This window comes from Pipistrellus kuhlii, unplaced genomic scaffold (assembly GCF_014108245.1).
Source record: "Pipistrellus kuhlii isolate mPipKuh1 unplaced genomic scaffold, mPipKuh1.p scaffold_m20_p_3, whole genome shotgun sequence".
NCBI classification, from domain to species: domain Eukaryota; kingdom Metazoa; phylum Chordata; class Mammalia; order Chiroptera; family Vespertilionidae; genus Pipistrellus; species Pipistrellus kuhlii.
Genome location: NW_023425529.1, coordinates 113,034,710 through 113,062,444, shown reverse-complemented (window position 1 = coordinate 113,062,444; position 27,735 = coordinate 113,034,710). Strand labels below are relative to the sequence as shown.

At 35.4% G+C, this 27,735-nt stretch overlaps 1 protein-coding gene and 1 long non-coding RNA gene across 11 annotated transcripts in view; both read left to right on the top strand.

Annotated features, from left to right (window-relative positions):
* The window catches only part of DGKH (diacylglycerol kinase eta), a 173,043-nt gene extending 156,391 nt beyond the window's left edge, over nt 1-16,652 (top strand). For 7 of the 10 annotated variants that reach the window (XM_036454900.2, XM_036454902.2, XM_036454899.2 and 4 more), the window contains 6 exons: nt 2,879-2,984; nt 3,896-3,988; nt 7,470-7,589; nt 8,366-8,474; nt 10,091-10,221; nt 16,421-16,652. In XM_036454900.2, the coding sequence (XP_036310793.1) occupies nt 2,879-2,984; nt 3,896-3,988; nt 7,470-7,589; nt 8,366-8,474; nt 10,091-10,221; nt 16,421-16,510 (649 nt within the window). In that variant the 3' untranslated portion in view covers nt 16,511-16,652. Of the gene's footprint in view, nt 1-2,878; nt 2,999-3,895; nt 4,787-7,469; nt 7,590-8,365; nt 8,475-10,090; nt 10,222-16,420 lie in introns of those variants that run through there. The other 3 variants (XM_036454898.2, XM_036454901.2, XM_036454905.2) reach the window with 3 other exon arrangements.
* Nucleotides 16,653-17,070: 418 nt separating this feature from the next.
* LOC118728412 lies at nt 17,071-27,447 on the top strand. Its single transcript, XR_004990889.2, has 2 exons — nt 17,071-26,996; nt 27,207-27,447. It is a non-coding gene; the product is annotated as an uncharacterized LOC118728412 (long non-coding RNA).
* The last annotated feature ends 288 nt before the right edge of the window (nt 27,448-27,735 follow it).

Here is a 27,735-nt window from a genome sequence, read left to right as displayed (position 1 = left end):
AAGAAAAAAGGGAAAACAGGGGTCAGTGGTACTAGAGGCTTACTTGCCCTCTTCCCCTCCCTACTACCCACTGTCTGCTTCCCGTCCCCTCACTCCTTATGTTCCTCTTTAACTATTTCTCAGACACCTAAAATGTGCTTGATGCTAGAGATACTGAGAAAAAGGTATACACTACCTACTGCTAGAAACCAAAATTCAAAATTAGAATAAAGTGTGGTAACTGCCAGATACTGAGTTGCTTAGAAAAAAATGTAGGGAAAATGAATATTGAGTCAGCTAAAGTCACATGACTGCATTTTTGTACATTTAGATTCTTATCCACAGAGATACTAATTTTAGAGTAAATACTTCTCTTTTAGATACTATGGACCTTATATCTATGGACTCCAATTTGCAGTTTACCCCCCAGATTTATCAAGGTATAATTAACATAAAAATTATATATATTTAAAGTATACAGAGTGATGATTTGATGTACATTAACACTGTTTACCACAATTAAGTAATTGATACATACTAAAAAAAACAAAAAACAATACGGAGGTTCCTCAAAAATTTTAAAATAGAACTATATCATTTTTTTGAAACCAAAATATACTTCCTATATCATCATCCTGTCAAACAACCAAATAACCTTATCAAAAAAGGAAATGCACCTTGGCCAGACTTGGTTTTGGTCAACCTAATTCGTTCCCCATCTGTTTTTTTAAATTTTGCAAAAGGTGAAAATCAGGCACACTAGTCAATTTGAATATTGAATGAATAAATTTACAGTGACCTCAGTATTCTCACCAATAACCTTGAGAAATCATAAAGATCAGATTAGAGATGAGTAAATGTTATTCTAATTTTCATAGAGGTCAGAAAAGAGATGAGTAAATGTTATTCATTTCATTCAAATGAAAATAAATTTATTAATTCGATATTCAACAAATAATTTGAACGTGTTCTGTGCCAGGCAAATGTTTAGTCACTGGGAATACCACGGTGACTGTTGCAGTCCCTCTTCTTAACTTGCTGGCAGAGGAGTAGAAGGGAGAAGGGTGGCTGACGTGTTATCGCAGGTCTCACAGTGGGCGCTGTGGTCACACAAAAAAGGCCAGAGGGCAGTGAGGGAGGCTGCCTAGAGGAAGTGACCTCTCAGCTGAGTCTTGAAAGAAGGAAACGATGGATTGAGGCAGGAGAGATGGAAAGGAGAAGAGTGATTTAAGGTAGATTGGGATCTAAAATTGGTACATGGGTGTGAATTAGGATGACCCTAAGGTTTCTAGTGAAAGGTTGGATGGATTATGTTGCCTTTGATAAAGCCATAGTATTCAGGAAGAAAAGCAGATTCTGAGAGAAAAGGAGGAGATTCAGTCAGCAGTTGGGAATGTTGATCTGAAGTTGATTTGCCTCTTTCTCTGAAAATTAGAATAATGTTTACTCATCTCTATTCTGATCAATAACTTGTTCTTTGTGATTTCTCAAGGTTATTGGTAAGAATGCTAAGGTGGCATTTGCAAGTTCTTTTAGATCGTGGAAACCAATTATATGGTCCTTAATAATAAACTTAATTTCTTTTACTCTTGATTAAACTATGTAGGACTTCTGTCTTGTTTTTGTTCTACTCTTTCAAGATTGAAGATCATTCTCCTTGAAGATGTGAGAAGCAAAAATAAATAAATAAATAAGTAAATAGTCTTGCCTTCTTGCTCATCTGAAAACCTTATGTCATTTTCTAGTAGTTGGAATTTTTCCTCTGTTATCTTCTTTGGCCTTAGTGCCCCTCAGGATTTTGTCTTTCTAGGACTATTCTTGAAGGTTTTAATTCCAGAGAATGGTGGCACAACAATCTTAGGAGCTGGATAGACATAGATTCAAATCCTGGCTCTATTACTTATTAGCTTTGTGAATATTGAATTAGATAATATATATAAAAAACTTATCATATAGATGATAAATATGGCAATGTTCTTCTCCTAATCTGTATTATTTGTTCCTGGTGGAAGTTTCAATGAATAAAAGATACATTTCTACTCTCCATTTTTGGGACCCCTCTCCAATGATACTGCAAAATGAAGTGTGACTATTATTTTGCTTTTCCAAATAGCACTTCAATATATTTATCTCTGATTCTAAGCCTAACTTTTTATATAAAGACTAGAGGCCCAGTGCATGAAATTTGTGCATGGGAGAGGGTCTCTCAGCCTAGCCTGCGCCCTCTCACATCCCTTGGGGGATGTCTGAGTGCTGGTTTAGGCCCCATCCCTGCAGTCAGACATCCAGCAGTCGGACACCTCTCTTGTAATTCGGGAGCCCTTGGGGGATGTCCAACTGCCGGTTGAGCCTTCCTTCCCCTGCTGCTGGCCAGGGCCTGCCTTCATTCCACACCACCCTGGAGGTCAGTGCACGTCATAGCAAGCAATCAAACTCCCGGTTTCTCAGTCAAACTCCTGAGGGGACACAGCCTTTTACATACATAAATTTTTGGGGTTAGTATTCTTTGTTTCAATGGGGTTTGAAATTTTGTAAACCTACCCTATGCCATTCATTATTGAACATTAAAAAGTTTTCTTGCTGAAACTGGTTTGGCTCAATGGATAGAGTGTCGGCTTGGGGACTGAAGGGTCCCGGGTTCAATTCCAGTCAAGGGCATGTACCTTGGTTGTGGGCATATCCCCAGTAGGGGGTGTGCAAGAGGCAGCTGATTGATGACTCTCTCTCATTGATGTTTCTAACTCTCTATCTCTCTGCTTCCTCTTTGTACAAAATCAATAAAATATATAAAATTTTCTTAATGACCTTTATTATATTTTTATTCTACCACTTCTACACTTCAGAAAAATCAGCAATGCTCAAAGCAGTCTTTTGTTCATTTGTTTTGTTTTGCTTTCAGGATTTGTGATGCAGCCACAATCCACTGTCTCTTGGAGCAGGAGCTGGCCCACGCTGTGAATGCTTGCTCCCACGCACTGAATAAAGCCAATCCCCAGTTCCCAGAGGTGAGGAGCTAATGGTAAATTCTCACTCCACAGACTTTTTTGGTGTTACATATATCTTTGATTCTATAGAAAGTGCTATGCCCTTTGAAAGAACATGATGTAGTCTATATGAATCTTTGCCAGAATCTTATGGTAAATTTGTGGCCAAACTTTTATTTCTTCTCCCTGTCATTTTTCCATTCTTGCTCTTACATCTCTTCTTCTTTTTTTTTTTTTTTTTCTATGTAACTTTCCATCACTTGTCACCTTGCTATCTTCCTTCTATCTTTCTCCCTTTAACTACTACCAGGTCCTATTTTACCTTCTTCCCTACATCTAGATATAGAGCAAACTTCTGTCATTTTTCCCAAAATTTTTTAATGTAGCAGTTAATAATAAAGTAGATATAACTTCCTTGAAATGTGATATATTGTAAAAGGCTATATAATATATAAAACACAGATAGCATTATTTTATTAGTTTAATTATTCAATTAAAATTAACTATATTAATATACAAGTAAGTGTTAGTTTTTCAGATTAAATTTTAAAAAGCAATCTGGTTGGAACTACTGATAATGAAATTCATGGATGGAATTAATTATGATCAGATATACCCCTTTTAAAACATTATTTTCTTTGACAACTTCTTTATGGGAATATGTATACATTGTTGTTACATATATGTATTTGTACGTAGGAGATATGGTCCTGGGTGTATTCACTGTAGTCGGTAGATACAAGAATTAAAAGAGTAATTATGCTGACAAACATGACTATGAATTGTGCAATTATAATAGAATTTTGGTAGATTTTTAAAATATTTGTGATGTGAATTTAAGTTGGAAGAATAAAATTGAAAATATCTGCTAATGGTTGAATTCCAGTTTAATACAGAACTACTTGTCTTTGATTTTTTCCTTTTTCCCCTAGAGTCTTACGAGAGACACTGCCACTGAAATAGCCATCAATGTGAAGGCACTATATAATGAAACAGAATCTTTACTGGTTGGCAGAGTCCCTTTGGTAAGGAAAAGAAATGTTTGATCACGTAAGAATGATGATACATGTATGGACCTTACCTTCATTAGGGAGTCATGCATTTGTCAGATTCTGCCGCAAAAGCAGCCTTCTGGCCCCATCCTTAGAACTTCCTCTTTACCTGGCTTTTTCCTTCAAGAAAATATATGGCTCACCCTGGGAGTTATGATCTGGGCCTACAAGAGATTACTCCTAGTCAACATAGGTCGATGCAGTCCTGCTCTGCCCAGTTTTGAGAGACATGAGCTTTATGAAGTGCAGTAAACATTCCTCAGGTATCATTAACCCATTATTGCAGAAAAGTAGAGGAAATCATAGGTTTGTTCTCAAAATTAACATTAAAACATGATTGGTATGGTATTGTAGATTTGCTTAAAAGGCGACACTTTCTAGACTTAGTATTTCAAAACTAAATTTCAAGAATTAGCTGTATCCCTAGGTTAACTCAGATTGGTGCTGGACATCAGGTTAGACCAAGACTGAATCTGACCACAGTCCATGGACCTCACATAAGTGCTAGGAGACCATAGATATCCTGTTGGTTTGCCCAGAATCCTTGCCTTGTAAGCCTTTATTTTCTGTGTTTTCACATGTTCAGCGTGTTGGGTCTTTTCGCCACCTAGTGTTCACTTGTGGTTTATTCACACGTGCTGTTGTAGATATGTTCTTCCTGTAACGGTTCTGATTAATTGATAGGTGATGATCTTAAAACATTTCTCTTAACTATAATTTTATCTCTTGTTTTTTATTTAAATATACACTTAAATAAAAGTGATTGTAAAATTCATAGTATCTGGCACAGTGGGAAAATGGGAGGTGTGTCCTATAGCTTAGCTAACTAATAAGTGACTGCAGTTGGAATTTCTGTTTGATTGGAGTCCAGAAGAGTGTGGCCCTCGAGCATCCTTTACTCTGAGAAGAGGAGCTAAAAGGCTGCATGAAGTTCATTGTTCTCACCTGTCTCCTGAGGAAACTGAAATACAGCTTCCTTAAGGCAAGAGGTGACTGCTTCTGTTCTGCCATGAAGAATAATTTTTAGGAAGAAATATTGATTAAACCTTTTGATAAAAACAGTGGGGATCTTTTTTGCTATTCTTCATGCTTCTATTATTAACCAGAATCTTCTTACTCCTCTTCTAAAATTAGTCCCATAGGAAATCCAGTGAGCTGGATTTGGTCCCAATTTTTAGATAGAGGACATGTATATTTTTGTTGTTGTTGTACTTATTTGAAGTACATTTAAGGTAATTTTTGGTTGACAAGAACTAGAAGCATGACTTATTCAGTATTTTAGTTCTCTGTACCAAAAGTATCCATTAAGTGTTATTTGGTTAATATTTATCAGTTATGTTATTTTAAAATATAAGGACTTCCCTCACTTTTAATTATTCTGTCACTGCCAAAAATTTATGTTTGGTCAAAAATGTTAATCATTAAATTCTATCAAATTTACTTTGGGCAATATTGATATCACAATAAAGAGAATCATATTTGAGAGCAACTGAAGTTTACTCTTTATCTTGATTCTAGAATAAATATGTAAATATCACCATTTTTTCAATTTTATAAAAGATATTCTTAGATTAAAAGGAAAGTGGTGAATTTTATATGACAACCTGGAGAATCTCTATTTTAATTTTATTTTTTGAGAGAGAAAGGTAGATAAATTAGATAGATTAAAAGAGAAAGAGAAACATCTATTTGTTGTTTCACTTATTTATAAATTTATTTGTTGATTCTTGTATGTCTCCTGACTGGGGATCGAATCTGCAACTTGATGTAGTGAGATAAGGCTCTAAACAACTGAACTACCTAGCCAGGGTCCTCCATTTATTATTAACTACTAGAACTGGTAAACCTTAAATAACAGAGGGGGGGAAATAATGTCCATCTGCACTAATAAAAGCCTAGGTGGTCCTCGTGCCCTAAAATGAGACGTCATCACAAGATGGCCACCACAAAGTTGGCGCCAGTTGCAGGTGATCAGGCTATTAGGAAAGGGCAGTTGTGGGCAGTCAGGCCGGCAGGGGAGAGCAGTTTGGGGCAATCTGGCCAGCAGGGGAGCAATTTGGCATCAATCAGGCTGGCAGGTAGAAGCAGTTGGGGTCATCAGGCAGACAAGTGGTAGGAGCCAGCAGTCCCAGGGTGTAAGAAGGATGTCCGAGGGGTCCCAGATTGGAGAGGGTACAGGTCAAGCTGAGGGATTATCTCTCCCCTCCACCCCTTGCACGAATTTCATGCACTGGGCCTCTAGTAATAAATAATAGTAACATTCTCTCTGAACTTTCAGTTTAAAATTCTGTGAACCTATATGTGTTACTTTATAATTTCAAGGTAATTTATAAAAGTACTGATTAGCTAGAAGAGACCTTAGAAATCTAGTCATATTCTACTGTTCATTGAGGGCAAAACTAAGACTCCTGAAATCAATGGACCTTCCCTTGGTTACAAAGTTAGTAACAAGTCTGGGACTAGAAATCAGTCACCTCCCTTCTAGTTCTGTGTATAATAGTGTTTGTTTCACCTTTATTTATTATTGAATTTATAAGTGCTTTCTAATAGCTGCTTCAAATGGATGGATAATAGGAGACCATTTAAATTCTTGAAGTTTCTAAACCCTCTTCCAGATTACAAGCCAGTTAGCTTTTTAAAAATATATATATTTTTTTATTGATTTTTCACAGAGAGGAAAAGAGAGGGATAGAGAGTTAGAAACATCGATGAGAGAGAATCACCGATCAGCTGCCTCTTGCACACCCCCTACTGGGGATGTGCCTGCAACCAAGGTACATGCCCTTGACTGGAATCGAACCCAGGACCCCTCAGTCCGCAGTCCGACTCTATCTACTGAGTCAAACCAGTTCTGGCAAGCTATTTAGCCATTTAGCTTTTTGCCTTGTTCTGATTTTTTACAAAAGCTTTTCATCACAAATTTTTCTGAGGTTTGTGGCTTATTTTTTTTTTAATTAAGCTTATTATTTTTATTCTCCAGGAGATTTTTGTACCAAGCAGTTCTTTTTATATGATCTATTTTTTTTTAACCAATTTAAACAATATTATCATTTGTTCACATAGTGATTTATGTAAATCTGAAGGATTTTTGCCACAAATAAGTAGAGTAATCAGATTACTCACTAGAGCAAAAGTCAGCAGTGGTTTTTTTTTTGTTTGTTTGTTTTGTTTGGTATTTTTTGTTTGTTTGTTTTTTATTAAATTATTATCTGTGTACTAGTTACTTATATCATGGAAAATAAGGATAAATCTTTCTGGGTCTTTTTCAATGAACCCCATATAAGGTTATTTGTTCTTTCCTAGTATTCTTTTATATTACAAACAGCTACAGCAATAACAACCTTGCCTAGCCTAATAAGCGATGAGGGTGGTCATTATCAAATAAAATAACTTACTGTTTCGAGGCTGGGCACTGAGCCTTGTTTTGCTTTGTTTTTGATCTGCTGGTAACCAGCAGCTGGAATCCCCACACGAGGAGCGGGTGTCCAGCGCCTTACACTCCGTGGAGGTGGAGCTGCAGAAGCTAACGGAGATCCCCTGGCTTTATTACATCCTCCACCCAAATGAGGATGAGGTATGTAGAATTCAGCCTGTTTCTAGATCAATGTCAACTTGATGATAATACAATTTGAACCGACCTTTTGCAAAAGAGATATTCGGGGGAGAATAAATGTTGAATATTACTTTTATGTGAACCAAGGTAACATGGGAATCACTACATTTTCAGAAGTATATGACGGCATGAACTTCTTTGAAAACGTTATCCCGTCAGCAGTGTTTTTTTCTTTGTTTGTTTGTTTATTTATTTTTATTAAATTTTTTATTAAATTATTATCTGTGTACATATTTTAACATTGCCACCCTTCCCTCCTATGCATACCCTCTCTCCCCAGAGTTTTGTGTTCATTGGTTGTACTTATATGCATGTATACAAGTCCTTCGGTTGATCTCTTATCTCCCCCAGATCTCCCTACCCTCCCTGCTGTAATTTGACAGTCTGCTTATTGCTTTACTGTCTTTATATCTGTCTTTTGGTTCATCAGTTTATAATGTTCTTTAATATCCATAAATGAGTGAGGTCATGTGGTATTTCTCTTTCATTGACTGGCTTATTTCATTCAGCATGATGTTCTCCAATTCTATCCAGGTTGCTGCAAATGATGAGAATTTCTTCTTTTTTGTAGCAGCATAGTATTCCATTGTGTAGATGTACCATAGTTTTTTGATCCAATCATCTGCCGTCAGCAGTGTTTTTTGTTAATAACCAAGTCCTGTCTTGTCTCTAATATTCGAGTGGGTTTTCTTCTCTTACTGTCCTGAGAAACGTCTCTTCTTGCTCCCCTCGAACAGGAGCCACCTATGGATTGCACCAAGAGAAACAGCAGAAGCACAGTGTTTCGCATAGTGCCAAAATTTAAAAAGGAAAAGGTTCAGAAGCAGAAGATAAGTTCACAGCCTGGTAGGTGGTCCACAATGGGAGGAAAAGTATAGCATTACGGAAAAATAACTGATTATAGTGATTCTACTAAGATGATGAAATGCTCTGTGGCAGTCATTGTTCAACATGTTGAATGTACTAAATGCCACTATAAAATGGCTACAATGAGGAGTTATTTGATGTTCATTTTACTTCAATAAGAAATTATATTGTACCTAAAGTATGTCCAACAATAGTTATGAAACACATAAGAAAATGCAGTGGCTGCTGGTTTGCTTTACTTAGTTTGGAGGCTGTCAATGCACCCATATAGATGGTTCTTTGTCTTGCTCACCAGCAATTCAAGGCCTCAGCGTCTAACTTGCTTCTCTTCTTCAAAATTTAAAATCTTGATCATTTTGATAAATGGAACATAGAAACCTTCATCTTTTTTCTTTAGCTTGCTAAAACATATTTTCTACCTAAAGTTCTATATTTGCTTTCTCCTATTTTAAGGACTTACTATGCCATTTGGCAATCTACTGTGATATTTGCGTTCTCAAGCAAAGATTAAATTCTCTTTGAAGTTGTGCTAGTTCCCTTCCCACCTTTCCCTAGTGCTTGCATTTAATGCTATGCTAGTGCTAAAGCAACTTCAAGTCTGTGTAGATGATGGTAAGTGCCTTTCAGAATCAAAACAGCTTCTAATTTCTCTTGAGTCAACTATCACCTTGTCAAAAGTGATATATAACCTGATTTTTGACAATCAAAGAGCCGCTATTAGGCATTTCAAAACTAAATATGGCAAATAAGTAGGCTTTTAAATAGCAAGTCAATGTTGAATAAAATGTGTAAAAGAATGATTATACATATTGAATAATAACAGTCCAATTAATCTTAGAGTAGTATTGACCATTTTTTTAAAATATATTTTATTGATTTTTTACAGAGAGGAAGGGAGAGGGATAGAGAGCTAGAAACATCGATGAGAAACATCGATCAGCTGCCTCTTGCACATCCCCTACTGGGGATGTGCCCGCAACCAAGGTACATGCCCTTGACCGGAATTGAACCTGGGACCCTTCAGTCCACAGGCCGATGCTCTATCTACTGAGCCAAACCGGTTTTGGCTGTGTTGACCATTTTTAGATGATGTTAAATCAGTTGAACAGGACATTTATTTTTATAACTATCAATAGTAATAGAATCAATAAAGGCAGCACTTGAAGTCATCAAGACCTGAAGCAGAAGTGTGTGTAAAATTTAGTTCCCTGTGCTAGATTTTAAATTTTAATTAGCATTTGTAGCCAATTATAAGTAGTTGCATATATGATTTTAAGGAAATCAGAATTTAGAACTTGTACTACCAATCCCAATTACGAGAAATACAGCTTTTGTACATACTGTGTAGTTTGGGTGGCTTATAGGGGGAAATTGCGCTAACGCTGAGGACACAGGTGCACTGCAGTGAATGTTTGTGATCCTTACGTTGGCCTGCATGGGAAAGAAATGGGATAGTAGTTTTGTTGACACACCTTTAACCTTTCCCTTCGCTAGCACTGCTGCTGTACTCTGTTTGCATCTTCTTTGGCCAACCTTTGCTTTGTAATGCATTGAGCATGTAGAAATTAAGGGGGTTTTACTCTTAACTTTGGTAGTTCAAAAATGGGGCACAGAGGAAGTTGCTGCTTGGCTGGATCTGATCAATTTGGGAGAGTACAAAGAAATCTTCATCCGTCATGACATCAGAGGGGCTGAACTTTTGCATCTGGAAAGGCGAGATCTTAAGGTATTTTCTTTGTGCTACTCTTTGCTCTTGAAAGTTTTTCTTGCAAAACAGAATCTCTCCTCCTGTACCTCTCCTGTTATGTGCTTATAGCTTGGCTTATGTTATGCAAATATGCAGTAATCTAATATGCATTGTCTTGTATGCTTTTTAAACAAGAATGTCAGCAATATTTTCCTGTCAAAATCTTACTCCAGCTATTATAGCTAAAGCTTAGCATGACTTTAGCAATTTTTCTCTGCATTGGTTGTTATGGCTGTCCCTATATGCTAATATTTTTAAATGGATAATGTTTCCGTTTGCTCACTCTACTGGATTAGCATGAAAGGTGATAATTGTTGCTGAAAATAACTTTAAAAATCTAATATAAGGCTAACAACTAAAAATTAACTCAAAATACCGATAACAAAGTCTTCCTAATCTATGGGACTACAAGAGACCTATAGCAGTCCTATGGTCTAAATAGATGTCAGAGGAACAACTAGACCAATAAATTCAAATTTTTTTTATGACTTATTAAAATTGTATTCTTCTAAAAAAATAAATGTGTTTTATATAGTAACTGAAGTAAAAATTATGCCTTTTGCTAGAAAGCAGCTCAGAGCCTATTTGTCATTTATGATGGAAAAGAAAAGTCATTAATTCATGGTCTACAGCAATTCCCTTTCATTCTATCGGTAGAGACTCAACAGTAAAAATCACCAAAGTAACCTCTTGTGTCCCAGAGTTAAGAGTAGGTTTGTCATGTTTTATTTTTCACCACATGTTGCCATTTTAAAATTTCAAGGTGCTTAATAAACAAGTGACAAAGCCTTCAGTATTTGTTGTAGTGATCCCTTTCCTGTAGACCAAGTTCTAAAATGCTTGATACAGTTAGTTCCTAACAAATTCATGAACTGTCTGTCTCTTTATAAGTACATTAGCAGACATTTTTGAACAGATAAAGGTTAATGTATAAGGTAATGTATAGCTGTTTAGAATGCAGAGTCATATACTTTTAGCATAGTGGCAGACATTTATACCTAAATATTTTTAGCTCAGAATAAGATTATATATATATATATATATATATATATATATATATATATATATATATTAATATGCAAATTGTCCCCATGGGAGTTCAACCAGGAGACTGATCACTCACTGTGATGTGCACTGACCACCAGGGGGCGGCACAGGACAAAGGAAGTCCCTGGCCAGCAGACGGGGAAGGGATGTCCTGGCTGGCAGCCAGAAGGATGGCCCTGATTGGCCCTGATGGCCAGTCAAGCCTAGGGACCCTACCCATGCACGAATTTCACGCGCCAGCCTCTAGTAATAAAATAATAGATTAATTAATTTTCTTAGTTGAGAGTCCCAAATCTAGAACACAGTAAAAGATACGGTGTTACTCATAAAGGAGGTTGGCTTCAAAACTTGAACGTACACCAAAAAATAAATGTGAGGGATCATCATTTCCAATTTATTTATATAGCTTCTGATATCCTCAGCAGGCAGCAACATTTATTGAATAGCTACTGATTAATGTTCTACCAGCTTTTCTGGGTGGTATCTGCCATCAGAAGTTTGTATCTCATTTGCCATGAATAAGCATCATTCAAGGACAAGACAGTGTGTGGGTGTGTGCACGGATACACGTTATATACAATATGTGTACATAGCAAACACACATAAACATGAAAGTACACAGTGAGGCAAATATTTGCAGAACGAAAAAACACACACACACACACCAAAAAACACACACACACACACACACAAAAACAACCAGTATATACTTATACTAAGTCAAAGTTAGAGTGGAAGGACAGGCTGGAAAAAAGAATAAGAGCAAAGTGTAGATAATCAAGAATTATTTTAGTAAACATTCTCTTCAGCTTTCATGGGACCTTTGGTTCTGTTTTATTTATATATATATATATATATATATATATATATATTTTTTTTTTTTTTTTAAATATATTTTATTGATTTTTTTACAGAGAGGAAAGGAGAGGGATAGAAAGTTAGAAACATCGATGAGGGAGAATCATCGATCAGCTGCCTCCTGCAAACCCCCCACTGGGGATGTGCCCACAACCAAGGTACATGCCCTTGACCGGAATCGAACTTGGGACCGTTGAGTCCACAGGCCAATGCTCTATCCATTGAGCCAAACCTGTTTCAGCTGCTTTGTTTTTATTTTTAGTATAGCATTCTTAAAAGTTTTCTTTTAGAAATTTGCATTGGTAGTTGTTTTGGTTCTAAAACAGAGTGTGGGGAAATGGGAAAGGAGAAAAATAGTTTTACAGAAAGAGCCTTCCATAGAGCAAAACCATGAAGGTAGAGAATGAGTTGCCTTGGGTCTCTGTCGTTGTAGCTGCCAGAACAGCAGACCCTTCAGGTTCACATCTCTAAACAGGAAGGATTACCTACACTGTCTATGAATATATTATATCAGTGATTCACAAGTTTGTATTTCCAGCCCTGATCTCATTTGTGAACTTTAGGATTATTCTACTTGATACTTGGCCATCACTCAGCGATGTCAATCTGAACATGTCCAAAACTAAACTTTTGAGCTCCTATCCCACTCCCATTCTGCCTCTTCTCCAGTGCTCTTAGTAATCCACCAATCTCTTTCTCCAGGTGCTTGAGCCAGAGAAACCCAAGGTCATACTTGGCACCTTCCACTTCCTTATCCTTTCCCCCTAACTCATTAAGCCCGTCACAAAGTCAGGTTGCTTTCTCGTGGCCATACCCTACTCCCTGACACTGTACCCTCTGCCTGGGTAAGGTTAGTGGCTTCCTGGCTCTCCCTTCCTCTGCTACTCTAGCACATTATTCCATTGCAGCCAGAGTAATAATTTTAACATTAGACATATCGCTTTCTGCTTAAAACCTTTCAGTGGCTTCTACTTTCTGTTGGAATAAGAACTCACATCTTTGTGAAGCCAACAGGGTCTGCCTGTTTGTTTTAACCTGCTGTGGAATCACTGGCCCCTTATTTCATTTGCTTAAAAATAATAAACTCATTCTCACCTTAGGAGTGTACCTTCTGATAGTATGATTCTCCTCCTGACCCTCACCTGGCTAAGTCCTGCTCAGACCTTGGCTCAAGTGTTACCTCCTTATCACCAAAACAACCAGAGATAGCCATGTGACCATCTAAAGGTGACAAAGGGAGGAAATTCCGAATGTGCTTTAAAAGACAAATAAACTGATTGCATTATTTTTATTCCTGGAAGACAGTAGGAAAAACTGAAAGACACCAAAGAAAAGGATGAAGACACAGTGGTTTTTGTTCGGTTGGTTCTTATTTGTCTTGGGTTTTTTTTGTTTGTTTGTTTGTTTCTTTCTTTTTTTTCTTCTATTTGAAATGTATGTGTGGCTAGAAGGGTAACTCAGTATCTACAAAGCATGCTTCTGCAAAATTAGGCCTATTAATCCAAAGAAAGCAAGAGCCAATAATAAAGACTATGAAAAATAAATTATGAAACATGCAACTAATATCAGAGCATCACTTTGTCACAGCCTACCTCCTAGAAGACATGAAAGTACTGAACTCAAACTAAAGAAAATATAGCTAATAAGTTAGTGTAGCTCTATGGGAAACATTCATTTCATTATACTGCAATAGTAATTTTGAGTAGAACCTGGCTCGCTCTCAGTTTTTATTGTTTTTTTAAAATATAAAAAAACAATAAAAACTGGCCGAAACCAGTTTGGCTCAGCGGTAGATCGTCGGCCTGCAGACAGAAAGGTCCCAGGTTCAATTCCGGTCAAGGGCATGTACCTTGGCTGCGGGCAGAGCCCCAGTGGGGGGTGTGCAGGAGGCAGCTGGTCAATGTTTCTCTCTCATCGATGTTTCTAGCTTTCTATCTCTCTCCCTTCCTCTCTGTAAGAAAAATCAATAAAATATATATATTTTATATATACATATATTTTTTAATTGACTTTTTACAGCAAAGTTTTTATTCTTGAGAATACAATGTGCATATGGCCTGAAATAAAATATTTAGTGTTAACCTGTTTCAGCAAAGTTTTTATTCTTGAGAATACAATGTGCATATGGCCTGAAATAAAATATTTAGTGTTAACCTGTTTCAGCAAAGTTTTTATTCTTGAGAATACAATGTGCATATGGCCTGAAATAAAATATTTAGTGTTAAATATTTTTTTTCCAAAATGTAATAATATTTTTATTAAAATTTACATTCAGTGTTATTTTGTATTAGTTTTAGGTGTATAGCATGGTGATCAGACAATCATATACACTTTACAAAGTATAGCCCTTCATGTTTTTAGTACCCACTGGCATTGTACATAGTTATTACAGTATTGTTGATATATTCCTTATGCTATACATCACTGTTATTATTTTATAACTATCAATCTACACATCTTAATCCCTTTACCTTTTCACCCATCTTCCTAACCCCTCTTCCATCTGGCAACCATCAGTCTTTTCTCTACATCTGTGAGTCTGTTTCAATTTTGTTTGTAAATTAATTTTGTTCTTTAAATTCCACATGTAAGTGAAAGTATATGGTCTTGCTCTGTCCGACTTATTTCATTTAGCCTAATACCCCATAGGTCCATCCGTGCTATTGTAAATGGTAAGATTTCATTTTTTTTATGGCTAAGTAATATTCCATTGTACATATATATGTACCATAACTTTTTACCCACTCATCTATTAATAGGCACTTGGGTTGCTCCCCCATGTAACTGTGTTATCACAAAGCATAAAGAATATTAAACACTCCACTCAAGTCAAAGAATCTGAATACAACTGTAAATGCAATTTAATCTTCCTCTAGGATTTGGCCTTGCTTTTGTTATTTTAGCAAAATCAAGGAGAATACATAGTTGCCTTAGGACTGATTGTGGATGACACTCAGCAAATACATAGTTTTTGTGGATGACCTGATGTCATATGAGAAAATATTTTTCAGGGTCAGTTAAATATTTATAAGAATTTTATCCTGAAATCATCTCAAGCTTGAAAAGAGCACTGGCTATGAAAAGAGTATTTTCCAGAAGGATTCAGAGACTTCAGGAACTCTGCTGCTGTGGAATTCAGATTGTTCATAAAGTTTAAAGTGTGTGTGTGTGTGTGTGTACTTAAAACAGGTCGATCTACTTTATTTAAAAGTAAACAGTGCTCTTAGTCTGCAAAATCAAGTGAATATTTGAAATTTTTATCTTCTCAAAAATAACCTTGTGGTACCTTATCCTGTTTTCTAGGCTGCTTTGGGATTAATAATTTTATTAATTTTTAAATATTTTAAACTCTGTTTTGTAAAGTTAAATATTCCACTTCATATGTTATGCCCTTTACACATATTGTGCCCCAAACATGAAGAAGGCCATCATGTTTGGATGCCATCACCCTTTGATTTAGTTTCTCAGGTAGTGAATATCATGGCTCTCTTGGATGGGTTTCATTCATTCCTGCAACAAGTGTTTATTTACTAAGTGCCTGGGCTGTGCCACATACTCTGCAGTCAGCATCCATTTCTGACAATTAACTATTGAATTATTGGTTCTGTATAGAAAATAGTTCTTTAAGAAACAAGAAAAGTTCTGAGGGAAAAGAGCCAAAAGACGTAAAGGAAAAACATCAACCCACAGATACCTATGTCTAGGAATTTTTTTTACATGTACACATTACTAAATGTAAGGAATAGTTAAACATTCCCCTGAAATCAAAGATTGTGGGTGCAGCTGCAATTAATTGCATTTGTGTTCCAAATGTAGGTAATGGGCACTGTGACTTCCTTCAGGATTAGGCCTCACTTTTAAGTTTATTTTATCAAGGAAGTATGTAGTTGCCTTGAGGCTAATTGTGGATACCCAGGTGTCACACCTAGCTTTTCTCAGAGATTTCATATGGACCTGTGTTTCTTAAGAAAAGAAGAACAAAGATAAACTAATTTAGACTCTTGAAGAACTGCCACTGTATATAATTTATGAGAATGTTACATTTAAGAGTGTGTATTTTATTGGTTGGTAATTTCTCAATGTCCTGTTATTTTTGTTTCATAAATTTACTTTTTACCTTTCACTTTCTGAATTATTGAACATAAACTAAAGTGAATGAAGTGGATACTAACTATAAGCTTAATATTTAATCTCCAATTTTCTCTTGTCAATAAACTTCTTTCTCTTCCTTTCCACCTTTTTTTTTTTTTTTTTTTTCCCCTTTTTCTTTTAGGACCTGGGGATATCGAAAGTGGGTCATATGAAGCGAATTCTCCAGGGAATTAAGGAGCTTGGAAGGAGCACTCCTCCGTCTGAGGTGTAATCATATTGGTGCTATTCCTTAGAAGGGAAGTAATTGCTATTTAATACAAAGCCCCTGGAAGCAGTTGACTGTTCCTATCGTTTTCTGCCCAGATAAGTAAGCACCACTGAAGCACCTCTGTGGCTTGACATTTCGCCATTGGTGAGAATTTTGATTTGAGGTATTAGAAAATATTTTTGTGTCAAAAAATACATTCCACAAAGCTATTTTCTTACTGTGCAAACCTGACATGTTCAAATTTGCTCATACAAGTAAAACAGTAGGATGAATATGAGATAGTTGCATTGTTGAAAAGGTGAAATTGCAGAATGTTTGCTTTCCTTAAACCTGGTCAGATGGAATGTTCTTACTGTGCAACCACATAATGGTATATGGCTAAACCTTCTTAGGTCTCATTAGAGGCATTGGCTTCTTCCTTAAAAATCATTGGTTAGAGGACTAAGATATATAAAGATGTGTTTTGAATGTTAGATTGGTATCACCTCAGATTCCTGTGGTCAAATAGTATGGTTAAAATTCCTCAAATACTATGAATGAATGAATGAATGAATGATGAATGAATGAATGAATGAATGAAAATCTTAATGCACGGTGTTGCTGCCTGAATTGTCTCTTTCTTGCATGTCCAGCATCTAATATTGTACAACTTAGTGTTAATGTCAGTTTTAATGAGATTAATTTATTACTACGTAAGTACCTTTTTGTTAGCTAAAGGCACTTTTCTGTTCTTTGATGTGAACTTTGCATAAATATTCTGCATCTAAGATTTTGTGGACATGGGTCTGTGCCATAATCAACAAATGATAAACATTTTAGGCAAACCATTTTTGTCAACCTATCATAAAGAGTAGGTATGCACATTAAGAAAATTCTCTGGATAGTTTCATAAAATTACATATTCTGTTTTCTGACAACATTATGCTTTCCAAACCAAAATTTCCACATTTGTTCTTATTTTCCCACTTCAATTTGAAAATTATTTAATGCTGTGTTTGCATTTATGTATAATAATGATTGACATCCAGGAATTTCTTCAATGTCTCAACTGTGGTTTGTATACTGGTCGTATACAAACTCACCCACTAGCTAAGGTTACAAGTGACATGAACTTCCTCCCAACAAGAAAAATTAAAAAATTTTTAAAGGCCTTTACATTATTATTATTATCTCATGTAATTCTTATATCTTATCAGGTAGATATTACTTTCTTTTTCTAATCACCATACTTCACTGTAGCTCATTAAGAGTCAACATTGCAATTATCAAATCTTTGAAAGCCAAAGGCATACATATCAACATGTCATGAAAATATCTTCAAGTAATCTCTTTTTAGATATTATATGCCAAAAATTAATTATAACATTTAAAAATGTTCTATATATAAGAAGTAAGCAGGGTACTGTACTGATCCAGTGGTGACAATTTTCATAAAGTAATCTTTTAGGTAGGTGCTCAATAGAAATATATACACTCACACACATATATATACATATACACACATATATGTATATACACCCATATACATTTATATGCATATTTACATTTATAATCACAAAATATGCTCTCATTGATATTTTCTAGACAACTGTTTGCTGAATGCTTAAAGAGAAATATTGGTGGGAAAGCATTAAAATGAACTATTGTCAGACATATTTAATTATATCAAAGAAGTTTGTTTATTTGACATTTTATTCTTATTTATAACTTTAGTATCTAACTACTAGAAAAATCATAAAATTTGGATATCTTAAAAATAAACAAACCTGATAGGTAGATTCATGACCAAGTGTGTCTGACTATACTGTATATTTTACCTAAGTTGCGAATAAGTGGAAATTTTCCAAAGAGAATTATACCAGGTAGCTTAATAGAGTAAAAAGCTATTCACTTAAAATATTGATGTTTCCCCACACCTAAGAAGTCACAGGCCTTTTCCAGTCCCTTTTGTCACCCCCTTCCCCAGCCCCCCAGCCTGCAGGATGTCCCTCTCTTCCAGGCACTTCCCTGGAAATCAAAGCACATGCCTGCCCGGTTCTCCCTGTCCAACAAGGAGGTGGGGAACTCTAGACAAGAATGAATGAATATAAAGATCTTTATTGATTTTTCACTCCTTCAAATACCTCTTTGCCAATAGAAAAGATTCTTAAGCTATTATATTTTCAGAATGGAAAAGGAAGATATAAATGACTGAATGTTTTGGTTTTGATGTTCTTTCAATCTTAGATACCATCTTTTATATTTATATTTACTTAGTCGGGCCTAAGTCAGTTAATGGAATCTTTAGGTAGGTAGAATTTTCCTGCAAGTGGCTCTTGAATGAGGGGAATCCTTTAAAATGACCATTTCAATATCTTTTTTGTTAAATGATAGCAAATTTCCTGGTACATTTTGTCATGCGGAGTTGTGTAGGATCCAAATGACGTCACTCACACCTGTTTGCCAGGGTAGTGCCCTCAGAGCCACCTTGGGCCCCTGGCAGTATCACAGAGGAACCAGCTTCTTGTCATTCCTGGGGTTACAAAGAAAACAGGATGAAGAATTTCTCTAGTGTCTGATTACAGCTCTGGGGAATGCAGGTGAGGCCCCTGTGCTTAGTCCACTGGTAAGCTAAGCTCTAAAGGCTGCCTTTCCTTCCCGCTAGGCTCTTCCACATGCAGATAACTTGAGAGGGATGGAGAGGAATCACAGCAACAAACATCCACTTCCTGTCAGTCTCCTTTTTTCTGAGGAAGAACTTGCTTTTCAAGAAGGAAAGGGACAGAGTCGGGCCTAAGTAAAATTTCAGTATAAACTTAATTTTTCTCCTCAGTGTCTTTCCATCTTCCTTTTTTTCTCTTATTTTTTCTGAGTTTATTTCTTTTTTTAATTTAAATTTATTGGAGTGACATTGGTCAACATGAACATATAGGTTTTGGGTGTGGGTTTCTATACTGCACCATGTGTCCACCTCCCTCTCTGAATTTCTTTCCCAGTTCCTGGCTTCATGTTTTCCCACGAGCACAATATATGATGGTTGCTCAAATTCTCACTGCCATATACCACCCTTTCCTCATCAACTGTCCCACAGCAGAATGGTTCCTTTCATCTCTCCTCGCCTGAGCACTCATTGTAGGTCATCTAGCAAAGTTTTAGGAAGAAGACAATACAAAGAAACTAACTTTTCAGTTTGTATTTTATAAAAGGAAATGCTAATCTAAATGAATTAATGGGTTAGGCAATTGGGAACTATGATATACATTGCATTGACTGCAGAAAGCAGTCATCCGCGAATGTCTAGACACGTGCTATCCGATATCAAAGCCATTAGGCTCATGCGGCTATTTAAATCTAAATTACTTAATGTAGAAATTGAGTTTCTCATGTGCACTAGCTACATTTCAAGTGCTCGATGGCCGTAGCGGACAAACAGATGTTGAACATTTACATCATTGCAAAAACTTCACTAGAAAGCATTGGTCTAAAACAGGTTGGGAACATCTGGCCTGCCAAAACATTAGGGGTGAGTTAATTAAATGTTAACCAAACATAGCAAGGTAATTTTTAAGTTATTGATTTTCTATGTCTTGCAAACGATGTTATAAATATCCCAATGGCCCTTGGCAGAAAAAAGGTTCCCCACACCCCTGGTCTAGAACATTGCTACCCAAAATGTAGTCCATGGACCAGCAGCATGCTTATCACATGGAAACTTACAGAAAGGCAGATTCTTAGGTTTTCTCCAGACCTGCTGAATCTGAACCTGGTAACAAGATTCATCAGGTGATTAGCACTAACCTAAATATGTTTTATCCCTCCTAGATTTTAGGGACTTCTGGTCTTCAAAGGGTGCTCAGAATAGCTCATTCACCAACCCACTGTTTCATATCGCTTCTCCAGCTAACCCTAGAAATCAGTTAAAACTCACTTATTCTCATTTATCGCCCTAACTGAGCTTCTTCTCCACCCATATTCCTAATTCAGGCTCTAGCTGAGCCCTACCTACCCAGTTATATTTTGGTAGCAAAGGTGGAGCACAGGAAATTGGCTAACAAACACAGCTGGCCTCTCTCCAGCCCCTCACCCCACATCTTTGTCACTAACAGTCTACATTCACTCAGTTTGTTGCTCATATGGCATTCTCATTGGTTCACAACTTAAGTAACAGGAAATATTTTCAGAAGAATATGTACTGAGACAAGTAAAGACTGGTTCGGTTTCTTACAACTTCACTTTCTCTTATCAGTAGATTATCCTGTTGACATAGTTCATGCTTGAGAACACAGCAGCACACACATATTAAATGAACCATTAGTCATGAAAACCCAAGATTGCAAATAAAGTGAATGTGCATTAAAGCCCTCAAAGAAAGCATTCGTTTGCTAAACTAAGTCTGTTAATTATGCTAAATTACCTTGATTTTCAGATAGCTAATAATTCCTTAAAATAGTGCCTGAAAATACTTTATCATATTCTTGACCTTGAAAATACAAATTATTTAATTCTACAATAAGATCTATGCTGATGACTTAATAATCCTTCACTTGATGTGTACATATTGCTTACTGCCAAACATTACTGCCTAGATATTCCATATCTAATTTTCATGAATAAAAAGAGCACTACTTTAATCTTCATGGAAGTAATTTTTAACAGGACTTGAGGAAGGAAATATTCATGCAGAGCATGACTTAGAAAATTATATTGGAAAGTTCTATACATCCTTCTAAAGTAAGTGACCTTTTGTCTCCGAATGGGCTGACAACATATTGGACCTTTGTGTTATGCAGATGTGAACTCTGTAAGAATATAGCTTTTCCTTAAGCTATAAAAACTCTCTCAACCTTGATATCTAGGATCTCTCCTGTCCTCCTCCCCTTATTCCTGTAAAATCATCCTTCATTTTTCAGATGAAATTTGGGTAAAACAGTGGGTTTAGAGATTGATGATATAAGTGGCAGTTTTAAAAGATCAAGCTCTTCAAATCAGTTGAAAATAATGAGAAGTGAAGGTTCCTCTGATACTGTCAGACTCCCAGGGGGTCCCATGTGCTTGGGGGCCATGCCTCACCATCACCTTCTCCACTCACCATCCATGCCAAGTCAGTGGAGCCTGGGACTTGTTTGTCTCTGCTGTGGCATCTCCCCAGTGGCTTCCGTGTAGCAATCTCCGCATCACATGGGTAGCATGTAGGATGCCTTCCTAAAGAAACAACCAAAACTTGTAAAAGGCTGTGATAATTGGCTTTATAATAAGCAAAGCACTAATTTTTAATCTTTATAGTTGTTTTCTCTTTACTATTAATATTTCCTCCAAGTTTTGTTTAGAGATATTTCTGTTAGGGTAAAAAACTGTAAAGATTTATTATTACAAAGAACAGTGAGATAAAAGACAGCTGGACTGTATCTATTTGTATACTTCTTTTTGTTACTTTTCAGGAAAAGAAGTTTAGCAGAGTAACTCAGACTGCATTAAACTCGTAGTAATGTTTTAAAAATTCCTATTACTAACATAGGTGAAGAGATTAACTTCCTTCGTGTACTTAAGATATTGTATTTACATATATTTATATCCTCTCTTAATTTTTTTATGCACTTCCAAGTTTTAGTTGGAAAAATAGAAACAAAGCCACTACTTAGAAGTTCTAAAAACTTTAAATTTTTCATTTTAGCTACAAGTAATTCATTGCATAGGAATTTATTAATAGTCTCCATATTTCATAGGAAATGCATTTCAAGAGTAAAATAGCCAAACTTAAAGAAATATAGGGTTACTTTAAAATGTATTAAAATAAGTTTGATACTCAGTTAATGATGCCATTGAAGTAGGATAATGCAGTTAGATATACAAGCTATAAAGGAAAAAAGCATTTATTTTGTGGTCCTTCCTGTTTGATTGCACTATTGTTCACCACAGCTTAGCCATGTCTACTTCTATATTCTAACTATTAAGCTGATATGTAACTAGGGATTTCTTACAGTTCTGGTAACTGGTAACTAGTGCTGTGAAAGGTTTTGGTATTGTAACATTCCCAGTTTTGTGAGTTATATATTGTATATTGAAGATGATTAATAAATTGAAGTAATATATTTGACTAGAGCTGGGAAAACATGGTAATTATTTTCAAATGTTTAAGTTTAATCAAAAAAATTTTTTCTCTTAAGTGAGATAAAAGTCTCACTTTTGTTAAAATGTCTATTTATACAACAGGTTTCTCCTTTTATTGATTTTATTAATTTTCATATTAAAATTTTTCTTATCTTTTGTACCAAAATAATTATCATGCTAGGTATTCGAACTGCCAAGATGTATTTTAGTTTGCTGGACTTTGGCAGACAAAATATTTAATAACAAACCAGCTTTGTATATTTTGTGGCTTGGGGGGCAAGATTTTACCTTTGAATATCTAAGTGCTGTTATCAGCAAAGTCAACATAGACAGTATTACTTGTAATTATCAGTAGAAGATTTTCACAGATTGTATAAATCAGTGCATTTATTTATTATGTTGTGAAATGTAATCTTTATACAAATGCATATTCTAGCTCTTTTCTTGTAACTGCTGTTGCTTAGAGTGTAATAGCCCTATTAATGATTTACTTGCATACTTGAAGTACTCATTTCTGTCAAACAGATGCCCAATTTATTTTTAAAAGCTATGGATAACTGAACAGTAATAGAGATGTTGTTAAAAAAAATAATTTTGTTTAATATAAATATGAAAAAAAGCATAAAGCCAAAATGGAATCACCGCTCTTAGGATTTAATGTAGCCAGGATCCCATTCTGCTATTTTTTGCCAATCTGCATATAGTTTATCTTCAAATCAGAACTTCTTTTCTTCTGTATTTGTTGTAAAAGACATTTTAGGATTATACTGCCAGTATGAATTCAAATGCACTTAAGAAACTTGAACCCCAAAAAATCTCACATACCTCCAGCAGCTAGCTCTAGGTTCCAGGATGTATATTTTTAACAATGGTTGCATTTGAATCTGGGCTACTTTACAAATAGTAACCATGGTGGATAATTTTGTTTCTGTCAATTTTGTTTGTTTCTGTCAATTATGTCAATGGCATTTGAGTTCTGAATTATTCTTGTTTAAAAATATTCTCTATACAACTAATTGAAAAAACTAAAATTCTAAACCATAATGGCATGCATGACACAGAATAAAATCACATTTTCAAGAAAGAAAATAAAACTGTTCTGACTTAATGTGAGGCAGTGTTAGGAACCAAAGAAATCACTTTAACGAGCCCTAAATTCAACTGTCTCATAGTGTAAGCTGTAGATGAATTGTGAACTATTTTAGCACTATAATAGATTAGGAATTAATTTACTATAATTTTAAAGACAGTTTTTGTTAATTTTACTGTTGTACAATTATTGAAGGCAGGAAAAAAAAGAAATTATGGGAGAAACATCATGTGGATATTAAAAGAAAAAGAAACTTGAGTTCTTTTGAAAAGATTTGGAAATAGTTTGAATTTAGATATCTTTTACCTTATATTATAGAAACACAAAACACGTGTGAATTGTATGGTAGGTACAAGACCACAAAAACAATGTCGCTCTGGTGAAGTCTATTAGACCATATCTGTGTTTTATCGAAGTAACCAGTGAATTCAGGGGCCCATTCTCCTGTTGAAATTTAGAAGTCAGTGAAGCAGATAGCTTGGATAACCTAATCTTTTGCATTTCCTACATGAGGCAAATATCTGTGCTTTCTCAACTTAGTGATTGGTATAGGGAGAACTAGTCAGAAGGCCTTAGCTAGTTCCTGTCGAAGAGCTCTGGTAAATATAGATCAGACTAAAGAGATTTTCATGAATTTGCTAAGCCTTCAAATTTTTGGCAGTGATAGATTTTACTTTCATTTGAAAAAAAATTATTAAAATTTGTATTATAACACATAGCTGAATTCTGTGATTCTTGAGGTGGGAATATGGTTTAGATGTATTGGGTTCCATAACTGACTTTGATACTGGCTCACTGTGTCCTTTCTACAAACTATATGTTTTGGTGCCTCGGTTTCCCCAATTAGACATAACATACAATATTACTAATTATAAGTATTTGGGAATTTTTCTTTTACAAAAGGAGTTATGTAAGCATGAATCATACCTAAATTTATCATTGCTTCCCCACTGTTATTTGAGTTATAAAGAAAAGCTTTCAAGACTATAGCTTGAAAATTAAAATTCCCAAATTAATATCTCTTGATGCTCAGTCTTTTTACAGGAAGTTTTGTTAAAATGAGAGTGAACTTACCTTAGTACTGTGAGTACGAGAGTAGGTTTGGGTATTTTCCTCTGTGTACTACAGGTTCATATTATTCAGTTTAGGGTCAACTAAAAACTCACTTCTAAAATTTCCAAAAATTTAGTGGTTTTTTTTTCTGCACCCACCCCAAACAACCATTTTACAGCTGTGAAAGTTAAGACTTGCATGTTTTTTCCTTATATTAGTAACTCCCTAAGAGGAAAATGTTTTCCCTCCTTCCCACCTTCCTTCCTTTTTTCTTTCTCTTTTGGAAAATGTTTCTTTAAATCAGTGGTTGAAAAAAATGGAACGCTTTTACCTTGTGACATCACTGCTTCCTCTCTTAACTTGTAATGTCACTCCCTATGCTAAGTGAATGATGGTTCCTTGCTGTTTGATCCAAACATGTAGATCCCACTACATTCTCTGGCTGTGGCGTGCTACTTCCTAATGTAAATTACCTTCAAAACTTCCTGCAAAAAGACTAAACTAGAGATTGCCTTAATTATTATCATAATGTAAACCTGAGTGTAATTAAATGGAAAAAAAAAAAGTAGAATAACCTACTTAAAATCATTAAATATAGATGAGGGTAAATGAATATATGCCTTTATTTTGCCTGATATTTGAATTCAGTCACCATCTGATTCTTGACTTAAGATTTCTTTGCAAAATATGATATTTTTTTATAGCATAATATTGTCACTTGGAGCTTCTATTGCATCCTCCTCCCCTAAAACTGTATGACATAAGGGAAAAGGTTGACTCTGAACTTATTCAGATAGTATTTTGACCTGTCTTAATAGCACAGCTTAGTTTTCATAATGACACATTCCTTAATTGATGATTCTAGAATAATTTGACATAGTGACAGGAATAAATCATTTTTCTGGGAACTTGCTTCCCACAATGACCTATTATACGGTTGACCTTAGTATAATTAGGGTTAATTATAATTTTATTAAGAGCTGGCCCTTTATACAGATTACAACTGTGCGGCAGATTTTAATATACATACTGTTGAGGATGAAAATAATGCAAACTTGAGCAGTTCTTTCTTTTGTTTCTTCTCCTTCTACTTGAAAAACTTTCAGAAAGCTTTGAGAGATGACACCGTTTCCAGAGCAATATATTCTTCCAGGAAACTCATAAACTAAAATATGGAACAAAACAAATGTTTAATCCTAATCTTGGTTTTGGGCTTTATAAACAAAAGCATTCTATATGTCAAAGTTTCTTTTTCAGAATTTCTGCAGTTGCATATTTCATTTTGTCCATCTCAAAAATTGAATCAGCAGTTTATGTTCTATTTCTAATTAGTTGTGGTAAGGCAATAATTGCTTTTGTCAGTACAACCTTTCACCATTTTTCTCTCCTGTGCTTTTTCTGTTTTTCAGTAAACTCTTTTCTGACCTTCATTGTCCCACTTCTAGTCTTACCTTCCTTAGGGTTGTCAGAGTGGTCTTTCTAAAACACAAATCTGCTTTGCGTCACTTTACTAAAAGTTCTTAAATACGCTCTTCTTTCTTTACAATATAGCATCCTAACTCTTCAGCATGATGGATAATGATCTCTATAAACTTGAGTTTTTTGCATCCCCACCCACCAATTTCCACCCCCACCCCTTTTTTTTTAAAGCATCCTTGCCCACCATTTTCCTGGAATTTGGAACCATTCACAACTTAGTCCTCAACATAATCACATCCTATAGGTCAACTCATTCAAGATTCAGTTCAGATTTCTCAAACCAAGTTAAGCTTTTCATCCATGCTCCATAGAATCTTGACATTTTTTCTATTAAAAAAATTTCAACAATTGTATATATTATATGCCTGTCCCCCTTCTGAATTTCTCTTGTTTAATTTCTGGTCTCACCATCTAGGAAGCACATAATAGGATTTTAATAAGTGTTTTTGAATGAAGGATGTAAATAGAGAACCCAAACTTTTCCATAGGTTTATACTTTCACAAGTGAAAACTTGGGCGTCTCTGAGAGTCCACATGAGGTCTGCACGTATTCATGAGCACACACACTGAGAAACCAACAGAAGATGGACAGAGGGAAGAACAGTCACTTTATGAAGGATAACCATTTGTTAACTATTCATCAGAGACTCTTACCAAGTCTGAATTCTTGTTTCTAAATATGAGGCTTATCAAAATCACATAACTGACAAATTCTTATTTGTAATTCCTAAATGTGCTGTAAAGGTGATCTTTATCTTTTGTAGACATTCGGTATTCACAGTCTATATCACATGTGTCAAACACAAGGCCCGCAGGCCAAATCCGTCCCGCCAGGCCTTGCAATGTGGCCCGCACCACGCTGTCATCACTGCACTCCGCTGCGTTTCCATCACAATGACAGTTTATGACTGTTCAGTAAACCATTCGGCCCGCAATTTAGGCTGGATTTTAGATTTTGGCCCCTTCTCTGAATGAGTTCGACACCCCTAGTCTATATAAAACATACACTGATTACCTACACAAAATAATGAGACTTCAGAAAGAATAAAAACAATAATGAAGGTGAAATTTTCTTTTAAATAATGTTCAACCAAAGATATTGACTGAATTTTTGTGATTTCAGGTCAAGTGTAGCTAATGTCTATTTCTCTTTATTCTGATGCAAATGTAAGGCTTGTTTATGACTTTCACCCATTATAGAATATAAAGAATAAAAGCTATTATCTGTGCACTATAGGTTCATGTTACTCATTTTAGGATAGACTAAAAACACAATTCCAAAATGTTCAAAAATTTAGTACTTTTTCTACACTCTCCCCAAGCAACTAGGGCCTGGTTTTCTTTTGTGATTCTATAAAACCTTTTAACTGTGTCCCCAAATCATGGTTAAAGGTTAACACAAAAGCCCTTTAAAGTTAATCATTTCTAAAATGAAATAGTAGTCCAAAATGTGTGTAATTAAATGCTCTCTTCCTTCACCCACTTAATATACATTTTTATTTATTTATTTTTTTTATTG